Consider the following 14,472-nt stretch of genomic DNA (forward strand, 5'->3'; position numbering starts at 1 on the left):
GAACCGGCTGCACATGAAACTGTACCTGGGCATGGCTCATCACATGTGTCATGAAGTGCCTAGGGTGAAGTACTAATTAAATGTGAATGTAGTTGATGAAAGGGCTTCATGATAGTGGAGTGGCTGGGTGGTTCGACTCCCAATTGAAAGGGAACAACCAGCAACCATCCAACAAACCAGTAAGCATCTTTAGGCTGATGCCTCACCCCTACCTCTTTATGGGACTTATGAAATAGCCTTGATGAACACTGGGTCGTGATTTGCCACTAAAGTGATTTGCCACCAAAGGTGTGAATTGATTTAGAGTAACGGGACTGGAGATATCTGTTTTTAAATGGTTCCGAATCAATGTGCTATAAATCCAACATTAACAACCAACTTCTTACAACCGGTTTCCTTAACAATGAAAAAATAGTATGCTCAAAGCAATATGATCCATTATGCTCAAAGAGGAATGAACAACTTGTTGGTTTCTCGTAATTAGAAGATAATGTATGAAGCAACAAAGATCATTTCTTGCATCAACAAATTTGCTGTAATGGTATGCTGAATGAGAAAATCATTTAATTGACGCCACATATATCCTAACTATAAAAATATCGATCTTCTGGGTGGCGAGGGTGGCTCAGGGTACGCTCACCTACAGGCGATACACCTCGTACCTTTCACAGGGTCACAGGTTCGATCCTGACATCTCATTTACATCTCGCTCTGCCCGTGAACAAATATCAAGCATCTGAGCCGTCAAACACGTGTTCTCCTTGCACATCCTGACTCAGAGTAATCCTGGTGAAGGCACGGGGTGACCCTCGTTACCACAACCCACCCCCCGTTTCAGCGTCTGCTGCCCCTGGTTGGGTCTTTTTTTTCCCCAAGAGGTTATAATAAGACACGCAGCCGTCTCTATCTTTACCACTGCTTGACACCCCGAGGAGCACCTTGTGCGTACATGACATTCGGGTCACCTGACACCCAGAGCAGCATGCCCACTCAGTGGTCCTTCTCTGATGAGCCGCTCATCTGCCTTGTATCATGCGAATGGGAATATTTAATTTATGTTGCGCAGGACATTTTGAAGAGAACAACAGTCAGAGGTGACAGGGTGGGGATATGAGCTCTTCTGGTCTCTGGGGAAATCATTAGTACACAAGAAAGACTCACCAAATAAATGCAATTTATTTGTGCATGTGTGCGAGTAATTCTGTGTGTGTGTGTGTGTGTGTGTGTGTGTGTGTGTGTTTGTGTGTGTGTGTGCGTGTGTGTGTGTGTGTTTCTGTGTGCATGCGTGTATATGTGTGTGTGTGTGTGTGTGTGTGTGCATGTGTGTTCACGAGCCTGGTGTGGTCATGTAAGTCTGATTGCTAAAATACATAGCAATCGCGTCAGGGGATTTGCATAGAAACCCCCAAAATAGAAAAACACAGTGACATTGTCACTGTGTGCATGATGGAATTGCATGTGTGGAGTTACCATTTAAAAGATTATCAGAAAGCACAAACATGCATTGTTTAGTTTTGTGTTTGCGTTCATGTATAATATTGTAGTGTGCTGAGGAATCTCCTGAGCATGTGTTATTGGGGTTTTGCAACAGTCTTATGGCAGTTCTGTAAGCCCTCTAAGTACATTTCCTCCCACAATGACAACAACGAAACGCAGAGCACCTTTCCATTTTGTGATACTTTCTCTTTGTATGAGCATGAGGTCATGAGGCCATGAGGTCCCCGAGGTCCGGACCTCAGTAATTCTCTCTAGACAACCCGAAGCAACACAAGTCCATAACATAGCTTTTATTGTCTTGGCCCATCATTAAATGGAGGTGAGTTAGTGTTTGTGCACGTCGTAGACATCGACATGTGGATCTGCCGCTGTCAAACGTGAATCAGCATTCACTGTGGAGGGAATATCAGAATGAATCACTCAGTCACATTTGTTGAACAGTGATAAATCCTTACTCACAGAGGATTTGCTGCTTCATACTAAAAGGTGGCAGACCTATCTCCCACGCAGTAGGATTGGTCCACTGGCCAGACCTCCTCTGGTCTCGTGCACGGAGAGAAGACCCATTTTTGCCGCTGAGGGAAACCTCTAATTAAAGTAGGCTGTGCACAACAGGTTGTTTCAGTCAGTACAAGACAGCAGGCTTGGGTCCGCTGATAATAGTTGTAGTATCACTCTTCTTCCGACACACGACAATGTAGGCATTTGGTTTATACAAACAGAGGAACTAGATAATGATGAGTACAGCGAATTGATTTAGTGAGATTTATTGAGTAAGCATTCTTGTTAAATAAAAGTAGGCTATTTACAGTTTTCAGCTATTTTCAGTTTAGACACTACCTCCCTTGTAGTGTCTGGTCGCTAATATCTGAAGGTTTTATTTTCATTCAGCATTTTGTGACAGCCTGTTTGAAAAGATGCTTAATAAATAATACTTATAATTAATCTTTCAACCAATTTACCATCTACATTTTTTTTCAAAGGGGACTTAATACTTGAATTGTTAATACTGTGTAATTCCTGTAAAGTGAAAATGTTCATAGACTAAGGTTGGAATGTTTCTTCACATAGAAATATGAAATAGTGAGGTAACGGTAAAAGCACTTTTACCATTTATACTATATCTTGCATACTTCAACACCTCAACGGGGAATGTTTCCTCATTCTCTCGTATTTTCTCACCAAAGTACACCAAAGAGACACATCCCCGCTGACCATTAGAGATATGTAAGTGTTCCTTGTCCATCCATGCAGAGGTACATCGCTTCACATTCCCAGCCCCGGTCCCTGGAGCATCGCAAAGGCGTCTGGCCTGTCTCCTGCTGTTAGGTGCTAGTGGGCATTCCACTGAGAAGGAGATAGATCAAAGACTGAAAGTCCTGGATTCATTAGTTCCTGTCTCCTTGGTGCTGTGTAAAAGAATCTATGTGCTTACAGAGTCACCCTGTCTGGAACATTTCAGTGTCTTTATTGTAACAGGATTGTGCAGAGTTTTCACTTTACAGTTACATTCTTACCAGGCATTCACCTCATCATCCGCTGAGCATCTCAACTCAAGGCAGGATCAAAATCCGTTACGTGGTAGCGTCTTTTATGTGGCCCAATTAAAAAGAGAAAGTTTGATTTTAAACCTGCGCTATGTAAGTTGTCCCATAAGTAACCTCTAGTGGCTTGAGTTGTCACTACAGTTATAGCTAAATCATTAACAGAGGTCAGTAACCGGTCAACAGTTCCAAAACGTCCAAATGCTAGCAGTCCAGAATAAAAACACTCATAGAGAAAAGATTCCTGTATGGATTGACTCATCCAGTGAATGTGTGTTTTATCCTTGAGGATTTTCCGAACCCGGGGCATTGCAAGGCGTAGCCTCTTGCTTATGCAGTGAGCACACTAGATGTTTGACTAATCCAAACATCGGCTTGCTCATTATTGTCAGGTTATGACTCAACTGAATATTGCATTTCACCTGAGCTGTGCCTGTACATATCACTGTACAAACTGTACACACTGAATCTTGTGTGGTATTTCACATTGCCTTGGATGTTCCCACCCGTTTAATTCCTCCTGTCTTCTCCTCATGAAGATGTCCCTGAGGCTATAGAACAATGTTTTCTTATCACGTGAGAGGAGGAGATGTGTTTGCATTTGTTAAGTACTCCACAGCGCTGGAAAGAAGGGTGACGCACTGAAATTGGACTCCCCTGACGCTGTCAGTCTGAACTCTGTCAGAGAGTAGACTAAAAAAAGAAAAAGACCTATCGAGATGGCAGATACCTCTGAGAGACCCCATCTCTACTCTCCCCTCCCCCCAAACCCTTTCTCCCCTCCACCCTCTCCTCTCACCTGGCATATGTATTCACACGAACACACACACACACACGCACACAAACACACATACACACACACACACACACACACACGAACACACACACACACACACGAACACACACACACACACACACACACACACACACACCCACACACACACACACAGACACTAACCTCTCCTTGCCCACACACACACTAACACCCACACTTCTCTCTAAACTACACACACGCATGCGCACCCTTCTCTCAAACACACACACGTCTCTCTCTCCCTCTCACACACCCTTGTCTCATTGAGGGTATTGATCTTGGTAAATACCCGACCATCCCTCTAGCTCCTTGTTGTCCGTGCCAAGCATTCCTCTTCCAGTGCGTTCCCCCAGACCTCTTAGTATTCCTCCCAAGATTCAACCCGGTGACCAGAACGGCCGCTCTGTTTTGCAGCGATCAAGCAGAAGATCCATCCAGTTTCCGTGCTCTCCCACCCCACACCATCACCATCACCACAACCACCTCCCTGCCCTCCCGACCCCCCCTTAAGTACCCACATGGCACTCGGAACGCCATCTCCGTCTCCTCCGTCTCCACAACTCCTCTGGCGTCCGTGAGGCTCTCGGGCCTGCCATTCTGGAGTTCCCGGGCACCTAGAAACTAAACCTCCTGATCCCCCCCAAACCCACCCACCCACCCCGTTTCCATGGCTGCCCCCAGTCAAAAGGAGGTCCTTTCTGGCCCGGCGTGTTTGAGAAGTGCCTGTGAAAAGATGCCTCTGTGTCCTGACAGCCAGCGCCAAGGGAAATGCAGAATTCAACCATTGGCGTCTGTGTTGGGGCTGTGTTAGGGCTGTGTTAGGGCTGTGTTAGGGCTGTGATGGGCTGTGTTAGGGCTGTGTTAGGGCTGTGTTAGGGCTGTGATGGGCTGTGTTAGGGCTGTGTTAGGGCTGTGTTAGGGCTGTGATGGGCTGTTTTAGGGCTGTGTTAAGGCTGTGTTAGGGCTGTGTTGGGTCTGTGTTAGGGCTGTGTTAGGGTTGTGTTAGGGCTGTGTTAGGGCTGTGTTAGGGCTGTGTTAGGGCTGTGATGGGCTGTTTTAGGGCTGTGTAAGGGCTGTGTTAGGGCTGTGTTAGGGCTGTGTTAGGGCTGTGTTAGGGCTGTGTTAGGGCTGTGATGGGCTGTTTTAGGGCTGTGTTAGGGCTGTGTTAAGGCTGTGTTAGGGCTGTGTTGGGTCTGTGTTAGGGCTGTGTTAGGGTTGTGTTGGGTCTGTGTTAGGGCTGTGTTAGGGTTGTGTTAGGGCTGTGTTAGGGCTGTGTTGGGTCTGTGTTAGGGCTGTGTTAGGGCTGTGTTAGGGCTGTGTTAGGGCTGTGTTAGGGCTGTGTTGGGTCTGTGTTGGGGCTGTTTTGGGACTGTGTTAGGGACTGTGTTGGGACTATGTGGAGGCTGTGTTGGGGACCGAGCCACAGTGCAAGTGAGAAAAGGTTTGCAATCAGGCAAGTAAACAGAGGTACACATATGTCAATGAATGAAACACACACACACACACACACACACACACACACACACACACACACACACACACACACACACACACACACACACACACACACACAGTGTTGGGGCAGTGTTAGGGCTGTGTTGGGTCTGTGTTAGCGCTGTGTTAAGACTGTTTTGGGGCTGTGTTGGGTCTGTTTTAGGGCTGTGTTAGCGCTGTGTTAGGGCTGTGTTAGGGCTGTGTTAGGGCTGTGTTGGGGCTGTGTTAGCGCTGTGTTAAGACTGTGTTAGGGCTGTGTTAGGGCTGTGTTAGGGCTGTGTTGGGGCTGTGTTAGCGCTGTGTTAAGACTGTTTTGGGGCTGTGTTAGAGCTGTGTTAAGACTGTTTTGGGGCTGTGCTGGGGCTATGTGGGGGCTGTGTTAGCGCTGTGTAAGGGCTGTGCTGGGACTGTGTTTGGACTATGTGGAGGCTGTGTTGGGGACCGAGCCACAGTGCAAGTGAGAAAAGGTTTGCAATCAGGCAAGTAAACAGAGGTACACATATGTCAATGAATGAAACACACACACACACACACACACACACACACACACGCACACGCACACGCACACGCACACGCACACGCACACACACACGCACACTCCAGCGCATATGACATCATATGGTACCTGATCATTCTCTCCCATTCCTAGTAGATATATACACAAACAAACACAGGTGTGAACTTGAACTGTCCATGTATGATACATTTCTTGTTAAAGCTGTTGACACACCCCTTGTTGACACAACGGATGAAAGTGCTTGTGCCAACACACAACACACACAGAAACCCCCCCTCCCTTCCCCCCCAACCCACACACACACAGAAACAGACACACCGCTTCGACACACTTTGAAAATGACTCAGTGGAAAGGATTGTGGGAGTGGCATTTAACCTAGTATGGTAAAGGAGAAAATAAGCCTACAGAACAGGTAGGTTAGGTGTGCAATGCAAAATAACAATGGGACGTAGAGTTTGACTCTCTACAAAGGTATGCGACTAGACAATATGTTATTGTATGTTCATGTGGCCAATATCCCATCCGATCTCCATCAATATATTCCAATGTTCATCTTGATGTCCACTTCAGGCAAAAGATTACACTGGCCGAACATCTCTCTCATGGCACAAAGACAACTGGGTGGACTGGAAACCGTTAAACCGACCAACCATCAGAATTGGGGATATCCCACCATGTGTGACTAAAAAGCTGAGCGGCCGACATTGGACCATCTCATAAGAGGCCCACTGACAGCGACCTGAACCAGAGAAGACCTGGCAATGTACACTCTAGACAAGCTTTGTGATAAGAAGTGGCCAAGCAAAGTCTGACGTAGGATACTATAGAAGAAGAAATCTTGATGTCTGTCTGTTATCATATTTTACGCCCACCGATTGGATAATCTATCCAATAGATCATGTCACTGCTATTAAATAAGATATTGCATTCGTACATGGCATAACATGATAAGAAATTTCAGATAAGAAATCATTTTAAGAGCATGTTAGACATTGTTCTGGTCTTGAACAGATAAACAGATAATCCTTGTATGGGAAATAGCGCCAATACCATTTGGTTTCGACAGGGAAAAGGTTGGCGCTTCCCCAAAGCTGCCAAACCCTGATTGTGTTTTGGAATGCCACTTTGAAGGCAAAATTATTCCTGACTATCTTATTAGAAATCACCACATTTGATACAATGGTACACACTGGCTTTTATGTAACCTTAAAAGGCTCATTAAATGCACATACAGTATGTTCTTGTTAAAGGTAGGCTGTGATCATTGTTAAGCAGGTGTTTCAGCCGGTGTTACAGTGTTCTATAAAAAGTCCTGGCAGTGACTGTGAGTCAAATAGAGACCCATCAGAACCTCAATACATCTGTTCTCCTGGGACTAAATCCACATTCTGAATCTAAAGAAACACAGACTGTGTAGGCATTTTTCCCGGTAAGAGGACCACAACTTTCCAGAATCCTATATTCACAAAGATCCCTCTGTATGGATGTGCACGTCAGCCTTTATTATGTTAATACCACTGTGCATACAGTCATTCCCTGGTGTGTGGTATCATTTTGAAAATGAAACAGTGAAAAGCTGTGAATTTTGACCACACTATTGGAAAATACGACTGCTGACTGTGCACGAATCGCCAGCTACGCGTCTGACTCTGCACGACGTGGAAGGAGAACCGTTTCCACTCAAACTCATGCTTCTTCCACGAAACACCTGGGACTCCCCACATCGCTGCAGCTGAGGCAGCAACCACACACACACACACACACACACTGAACACATGCCCACACATATGAACGCAAGCACACACACACATACACATGCACATACAGGAAGTACACACACACACACACACACACCCATGCACACACATATGCATTTGAGCACACCCACACACACATACTTACACACATACACACACATACATATGCACACATATGCACCCACAAATGCACACAAGCACACACACACATTCACACACTCACACACACACACACACACACACACACACACACACACACACACACACACACACACACACACACACACACACACACACAGCCAGGACCTGGTAGACCCAGTCCGGGCTATGGTGAGCCAATCATAACAATAACCAAGGCACTGGTCAGGTATCATATACAACCCCTACTGTTCTATTGTCTATTGTTCTATTGCCTGTAAAAATTATGTGAATGTAACTGTGTTACATTCTGTATATTTTTCAGGAGCTTCAATGTATTTAATATAGATGGTAATAATTGGTAATAAAAATATATGCATATTAAAACACAAGGCAATATGCAAATATAATATATATTTATTTATATATACGCACCGAACACACACACACACACACACACACACACACACACACACACACACACACACACACACACACACACACACGCACACTCACACACACACACACACACACACACACACACACACACACACACACACACACACACATTCATTGGAAGTCTCTATCAAGGAATTCTATCGCCCTCTGCTGGACAAACTCGGCGCTTACCGAAGACACGTTAATGTAATATAATATTGTGCTTCACCAATTTCCCCCCATCTATTCGATTAAAGTAACAAGCAACTCTCATTGCATAAACATGTAAATGAACGAAATTCCGTTTGACATACAGTTGTACTTATCAGTATTATCCATTTAGAGTATAATGTATAAACCCATGTCCCTACAATGCTGATTTAAATAATTTAATTAAGGCCTAAATAAGTCAATTGAAAGCCATATTTTGACCTGTTATAATCATAAACATGCCTTGCCCAATTGACGTAGCCTGAGATAGGTTTAAAAAAAAAAGGACGCAAGCGCATATGTATAATTGTGCGCGCTTTTTTCCAAAATTGTACTAACATTTATCATAGCAACGACTAGCATGTCACTAAATTATGGATACAAAAACGAATATAACCCCAATTGTACCACCAAACGTTTCACTTGGTGTATTTCCGGGGTAGCATCTACTCCATTTCCGTTTGGGAGATGAAAACATTCGTCCGATTGTCGGCATGTACAGTGCTGAAGATTATGTAATAGCGTACTCATTCAGTCGCCATGAAATACCAATAGATAAGAGTATACGTTTCCAGCAGTATAGCGACGACCCTGATGCCTTTAGGATAAACCGCCAACACTAAGCCATTTAAGCCGTTTATAATATAAGGATGCGCTGCAATTAACCACCGGAGAACAGCACCCACGGTCGGGAGGAGGCGGGCCTGTTACACACTATCTGATACACAATATCTGTGTGTCAAGTCGACTGCTATTCAGAGTAGAGGTGATCGTATGTTACGAGAGTGGTACACAGTGCTGATAACGTTGTGTGTACTCTTATTATACATCCATGGCTGTACTCTATTGAGTATTCATTACGCAGAGGAATAAGTAAGTGCGCATATTAGGATTTTCATAATTGCATCATAAAGTGCGGACGGAGGACTTGGAAGACACATCCGATTATCTGCCGTATTATTGTTTCTACACGTCCACGCTTCTTCGAATTGTTTCCGTATTTTGATGTAGCCTACAGTATCGGCCCTATGTCATATTACCTTGTTGTTTAAGTTGTCCATTTGTTTTGTACACTACAGAATCACGAGTGAACTCTTCAAATACTGCGAAACATGTAAGATGCTTTAATACCGATTTGTTTTTACCACCTACCTAATATTTTAATTGAGCACGAGTTGACGTTGTGAACTTTTCATTTGTAAAGGGCATCTCTCAAACATCGCATTTCAATGCCCGTGGCAGCGGGCGTCCTGCTGGTCGGTGTACCCTATTCGATCTCCTTAGCGGCCCAGTGGCTGTACGGTTGGCCAAATAAGCCCGGCTGTAGAAAATACATAGAGGCTCTGAGACCCAGGTAATCAAGCATCAAATATATATTAGCAGAAAAATTCAAAATCAACACTAGAATAAGCCTATCTTGATTTATATGCATGTCTCATGTAAACCTATTTTTGTTCATTGTGAATGTATGGCTGTACTTACGCATAATGAATACCTGAAGGACGATATATATATATATATATATATATATATGAAGCATTCATGCTTAGTTTAGGCCATTCAATATCTGTGTTTCATTCCTAGGCGAATCTACTGTCTGACCAGAGCTGTGCTCGAAACACTAAAATACCTACAGTACGGAAAACTGTACTTCCAGTGGAAGTTATGGTACAAGAATGATGAAAACCGGAAGCATTATGAGAAGGTATGTATCGCAATCAGAGGTCGAAAATGACGAAGAAGAAAAAAAGAGTAGCCACTAGGTTAATCATAATAATTGTAGGCCATAACTATAGGCTAACTATTACGCCTTTGGGTTTTCTACCGGAGAAAATACTGAGAAAATGGTCTGTGCTTTTAGAGATTCCGTGATGTTTACGTGTATGTTTTTTTTTTTTTTTTTTTGTTATCCAACCCAAAGGGCATCACCTTCGGGCGCCGAAGCAACAAGATGGACCTGTACTACTGCCCCCAAGGTGGCAGGGCGGCTGGGGACAAGCCTGTTCCCCTGGTGGTGTTCATCTATGGCGGTGCTTGGGGCTCTGGAGACAGGTCCATATACTGTCTGCTGGCCAGGCGGATGGCTGAGGAGCTGGGTGCCACCGTGGTGTGCCCCGACTACGTCACCTACCCAAAGGTAAGGCCAGTCGCGGCCACCGAACCCTTCCATTACATTGAATGAGCTTCAAAACAAGAGGAGTGCGAAGGAGCCTGTCAGACCGAATATAGGTCAGATGCTGGAGCAGGGATTGAAACCGATGAATGCAAAGGTCTTTCCTCACCTCTGCCAGATTCAATGTGTTGATTATTTATTTCCTCTGTGGCGTTGTATGAGGCTTACTTTATATTTGAGTGTGTTTAATATTGTATTCTGCTGCTGTCTTCGCCAGGTGAGACTTGTCAAATAGTTGTTTGATCTCAATGATGGAGGCTAAACTGGTTAAAGAGAGGTTAAAGCAAAAGTGGATACCTGGTTTCTTTTGAAAATAGGTAGAGGTCACAATATGTTAATATTGTACATGAAGAAGAGCAAATTTACATTTCTCCTGTACACAATGCTTATTCTATTGGAAACACTACAATATACTTCTAGCATGTCATGTTATTGGAGATACAGTCATTACTCTATATTCAAGTGATTTGTTATGTTTTGGGCTGAATTTCAGGGGAATGTTTTGTGCATGGTCCAAGATATCACAGACTGTCTAGTTTGGGCACGAGAGAACGACAAAAAGTACAACTTTGACAAGGTAAATGACCTTTATATAAGAACATAAATCATGACTTGCAAACATGAATCATATCATCCCCAAGTCATTATTCATTTTTCCAAGTCATTATTGCATATTTGCAAAAACATCCTGTATGTGTTATTATTGTTGGAAAATCCATGTTTAAATCCATCCTTACTTTCATATTGTAAAATCTACTATCATACTAATTTAACTTGTCATCATATGTTTTTGCTTTTGTTCAAATGTATAAAAGCATCTCAATCTGTAGCCTGCAGAATAACAGCAATCTAACCACAAATCGATCGGCCCAGGGAATAATGCTCTCTTCTTCAATTTGGTTAGGATTTATCAAATCGTCAAAGGGAATTACAATGACAGGACGTGACATCCAAATTATTCTTTAGTAAAGTGGAAAACCGACGACCTTTTGGTATGATTACTAACATTACAAATCAGACATCACCATCAGCTGGCTTGAATACACAGTTCTTGCGACATGCTTGATTGTCGTCTTATCGTTCTTCATGTCAACAACGTTACTGTTGTGCCCAGGAGCCAAGGCTCATTGTTGCTAGCTCCATGACAGTTGTGCTACTTCTGATTCCTGATCTCTGATTGGCTGCGTCCTGTTGTCTGTCCTCTCCAGGACAACATAGTGTTGGTGGGTCACTCTGCGGGCGCCCATCTGTCGGCCCTGGCCATCCTGTTCCTCATCGACTGCAGAGACGAGCTCTTCGTCGAGGCGGGCATGCAGCGGAACATCGCCAAGGCGATCAAAGGACTCATTGGTGAGTCTTGTGGCACTTGCTCAAATGTCAGCGAGGATCGGGTGGTTTTTAGATGGAATCACCCTCCGGCTATGTGCGTTACAGCGGCTACAGTCTTTAACTGTATGATTCATTTTGCGTGCTTGTTGTTGTGTACACACTGTGTATGTGTGTTTGCATGGCCTTCTCTGTGGTCGGATAGCAAACTCTCCTTTTCAATTCCCGATGACAGCCTGACATTTGTCACCAGGCTTTTTTTGTCCTTATCTTGAAACCGCCTCAAATGAATATACAAACAAGGTCCCTTGTATTCTATATGTCAAATCTTTATTTACTTATCGAAAATAAGAACTGTAATACATATTAAGTTGTAGTTATGAATGTTATATTGTCATATTTAAATGTTCGAAAGATTGTGAGTGTGTGCAGTATTTCCCACATTGTTGGTGAAAGCCAGCAATAATCCTTACACTTAATCCGAAATGTTTATATTCCAAATCCACAAACAAGATTTTACTGTAGAAAGAGGAAATGTAAATTTTGACACCCGTATTTAACCTTCAGTGTATGCTACTGCACAGTGCCCAAGAGCTAAGCTTTAACATTTTAAAATTCTTGCATATTTTAACTTGAATTCTATAAAAATTTGATCACTGCCTTCTTATGTGTTGCGCAGGTCTGAGCGGTGTATACAACATCGTGGATCACTATGAGCATGAGCAAATGCGAGCGGTGGAGTACGTGTCCACCATGCATAAAGCTATGAATGGAGTCCACAACTTCCCTTACTACTCACCAGAGCACATCCTCAACACATTCAGCCAAGACAAGCTGGAGAGGTGGGACCTACACAGACTTTGATCCTGTTCCTGAATTTGGTGTTGTGTAATTGTTTTAGTTTTTGACAGTCCAAGTGCACAATCCATTCCTTATTTACTAGATTTGTTTCTCGTCACTCAGCCGGTGTGAAGTGAAATGGAATGAAATGGTTGACGACAGGAGAATACTAAAAAACTGCATTTCCTTCATGACTCGTTGACTTACTGATGTGTAAGCATCAGACATACACACATCACACATCACATTTAAGACATGCATTTCCTAATATCAACCATTACAATGGTCCAAAACTGTGATAACCTGCCTTCACCTCGCACCATGTTAACCTTAAATAAAAAGATTGTCTCTTAACTCTGACAGAATTCCGCCAATCAGCCTGATCCACGGAACCAATGACATCATAGTTCCCGCCGAATCGTCCATCAAGTTCTCCCAGCTCCTGACATCCCTTTGTGTGAAGACGGCCCTCTACATACTGCCAAATATCGACCACACCGAGATCGTCACTGACCTCATGGTGCCTGACCGGCACTTCTACCACGCTGTCTACAGCTGCATCAAACAGGAGTACAACAAACTCATTGGTGTCTGCTGAGGGGCTCCAACTAGGTTCTGACGGCCATCACCCGGTCATCTTTGTTCTCTTTGCCTCATTTGTATCCTTGCCTACTACATACCTCATTTATGTTAACGATGTCATAACGATTCCAGAGTGGCTTTTCCACTGCAACACACCATACTTTGTTGGGTCATATTGTCTCTGAATTGTATTTAATGCTATGTATTCTTATGACATTTGTGTCATATTATGACATTTATGAGGTGGTTATCTTGTAAGAATTTCATGACGGATGTTTTTAATACGAGCCTTACTGAGTTAATGGAATAATGAATTGTGTAAAGATAGTCGTTTTAATATATCAAAAGCCACTGGTATTAATGCAGGTTGTATTGACATTGATATATTATTAACCTCACTGGATTTGTCATGTGATCACTTTAAGCACATAACCCATGCCTTATGCTGGTCCATATATTGAATGAAATGGATTTTGTGTTATCGGAATGTCTCCGTCCATGTCACCTATTGAGTTATTTTGGAAATTAAATGTTTGAAGGTACAATATGTGTCAAATTTACTGTCCTAAACCATACACTGAGCATGATTTGTCATTAGAGATTAAGGAAAGTTAGTTAAAAAATGCTAAGCAATATTTGCCAAGTTAAAATAGTGGCTTCTCCGTCGACAACGCTGCAGCCAGTGTGTTCTCCTTTGAAGTGTCCGTTCTGGGCTGGAATGTAGTTTGTTGTTTTGGCCTGTCTGTTATGACTTAGTTCTCCGAGTACCCCGGATTGCCAGACAAGAAAAGAATGGGGACAAAAGTACAGTGTCCTTCAGCCATGGAAGCAAGCCAACAAACTGGATCAAATTAGATTTTAGTAGATTCTACCTGACCTTTCAAATAAGCTCCATGACCAGAGCTGTGCTAAAACATGGTTAAAACTTTGAGTTTGACTTGAAAGATGCAGACAGCTTAGAGCCCAGAGGGATTTCAAGATTGATGCCAAGGGAGCCATTTTATGATTTGCAAACAAATAAATTGCAAACATATACATTAGCTGGTCAATTTACAGTGTAGGACTGGTCGTTGCATGTCATTGCAGAAATACCATAGCTTCAAGTCAGGGGAGGAGGGGGTGGGTTGGGACAGCTCTCCAA

General features: G+C 43.4%; 1 protein-coding gene across 3 annotated transcripts; it reads left to right on the forward strand.

Moving 5' to 3' along the window:
* The first annotated feature begins 8,886 nt into the window (after positions 1-8,886).
* Positions 8,887-13,862, forward strand: LOC307079006 (uncharacterized protein). Of its 3 annotated transcripts, none has more exons than XR_013812022.1 (9): positions 8,887-9,524; positions 9,615-9,764; positions 9,995-10,115; positions 10,332-10,547; positions 11,077-11,160; positions 11,792-11,933; positions 12,589-12,751; positions 12,853-12,962; positions 13,113-13,196. XR_013812022.1 is itself a non-coding variant. In XM_079741056.1 (9 exons), coding segments are annotated over exons 2-9 (1,113 nt in total). In that variant the 5' UTR covers positions 8,887-9,283; positions 9,490-9,522; the 3' UTR covers positions 13,348-13,862. The 3 variants fall into 3 exon arrangements, 2 of the variants coding, with proteins under 2 accessions (XP_079597182.1, XP_079597181.1); XM_079741056.1 differs by lacking the exon at positions 12,853-12,962 and having other exon boundaries at positions 8,887-9,283; positions 9,490-9,524; positions 13,113-13,862; XM_079741055.1 differs by lacking the exon at positions 12,853-12,962 and having other exon boundaries at positions 13,113-13,862.
* The last annotated feature ends 610 nt before the right edge of the window (positions 13,863-14,472 follow it).

Source organism: Pollachius pollachius (assembly GCF_949987615.1).
Source record: "Pollachius pollachius genome assembly, chromosome: 1".
NCBI classification, from domain to species: Eukaryota; Metazoa; Chordata; class Actinopteri; order Gadiformes; family Gadidae; genus Pollachius; species Pollachius pollachius.

Excerpts from the sequence above, each read along its gene's own strand:
- LOC307079006 (XM_079741055.1), top strand. Across the intron at positions 10,548-11,076 it reads ACTACGTCACCTACCCAAAG|GGGAATGTTTTGTGCATGGT; the intron begins GTAAGGCCAGTC and ends GCTGAATTTCAG. Across the intron at positions 11,934-12,588 it reads GGCGATCAAAGGACTCATTG|GTCTGAGCGGTGTATACAAC; the intron begins GTGAGTCTTGTG and ends TGTGTTGCGCAG.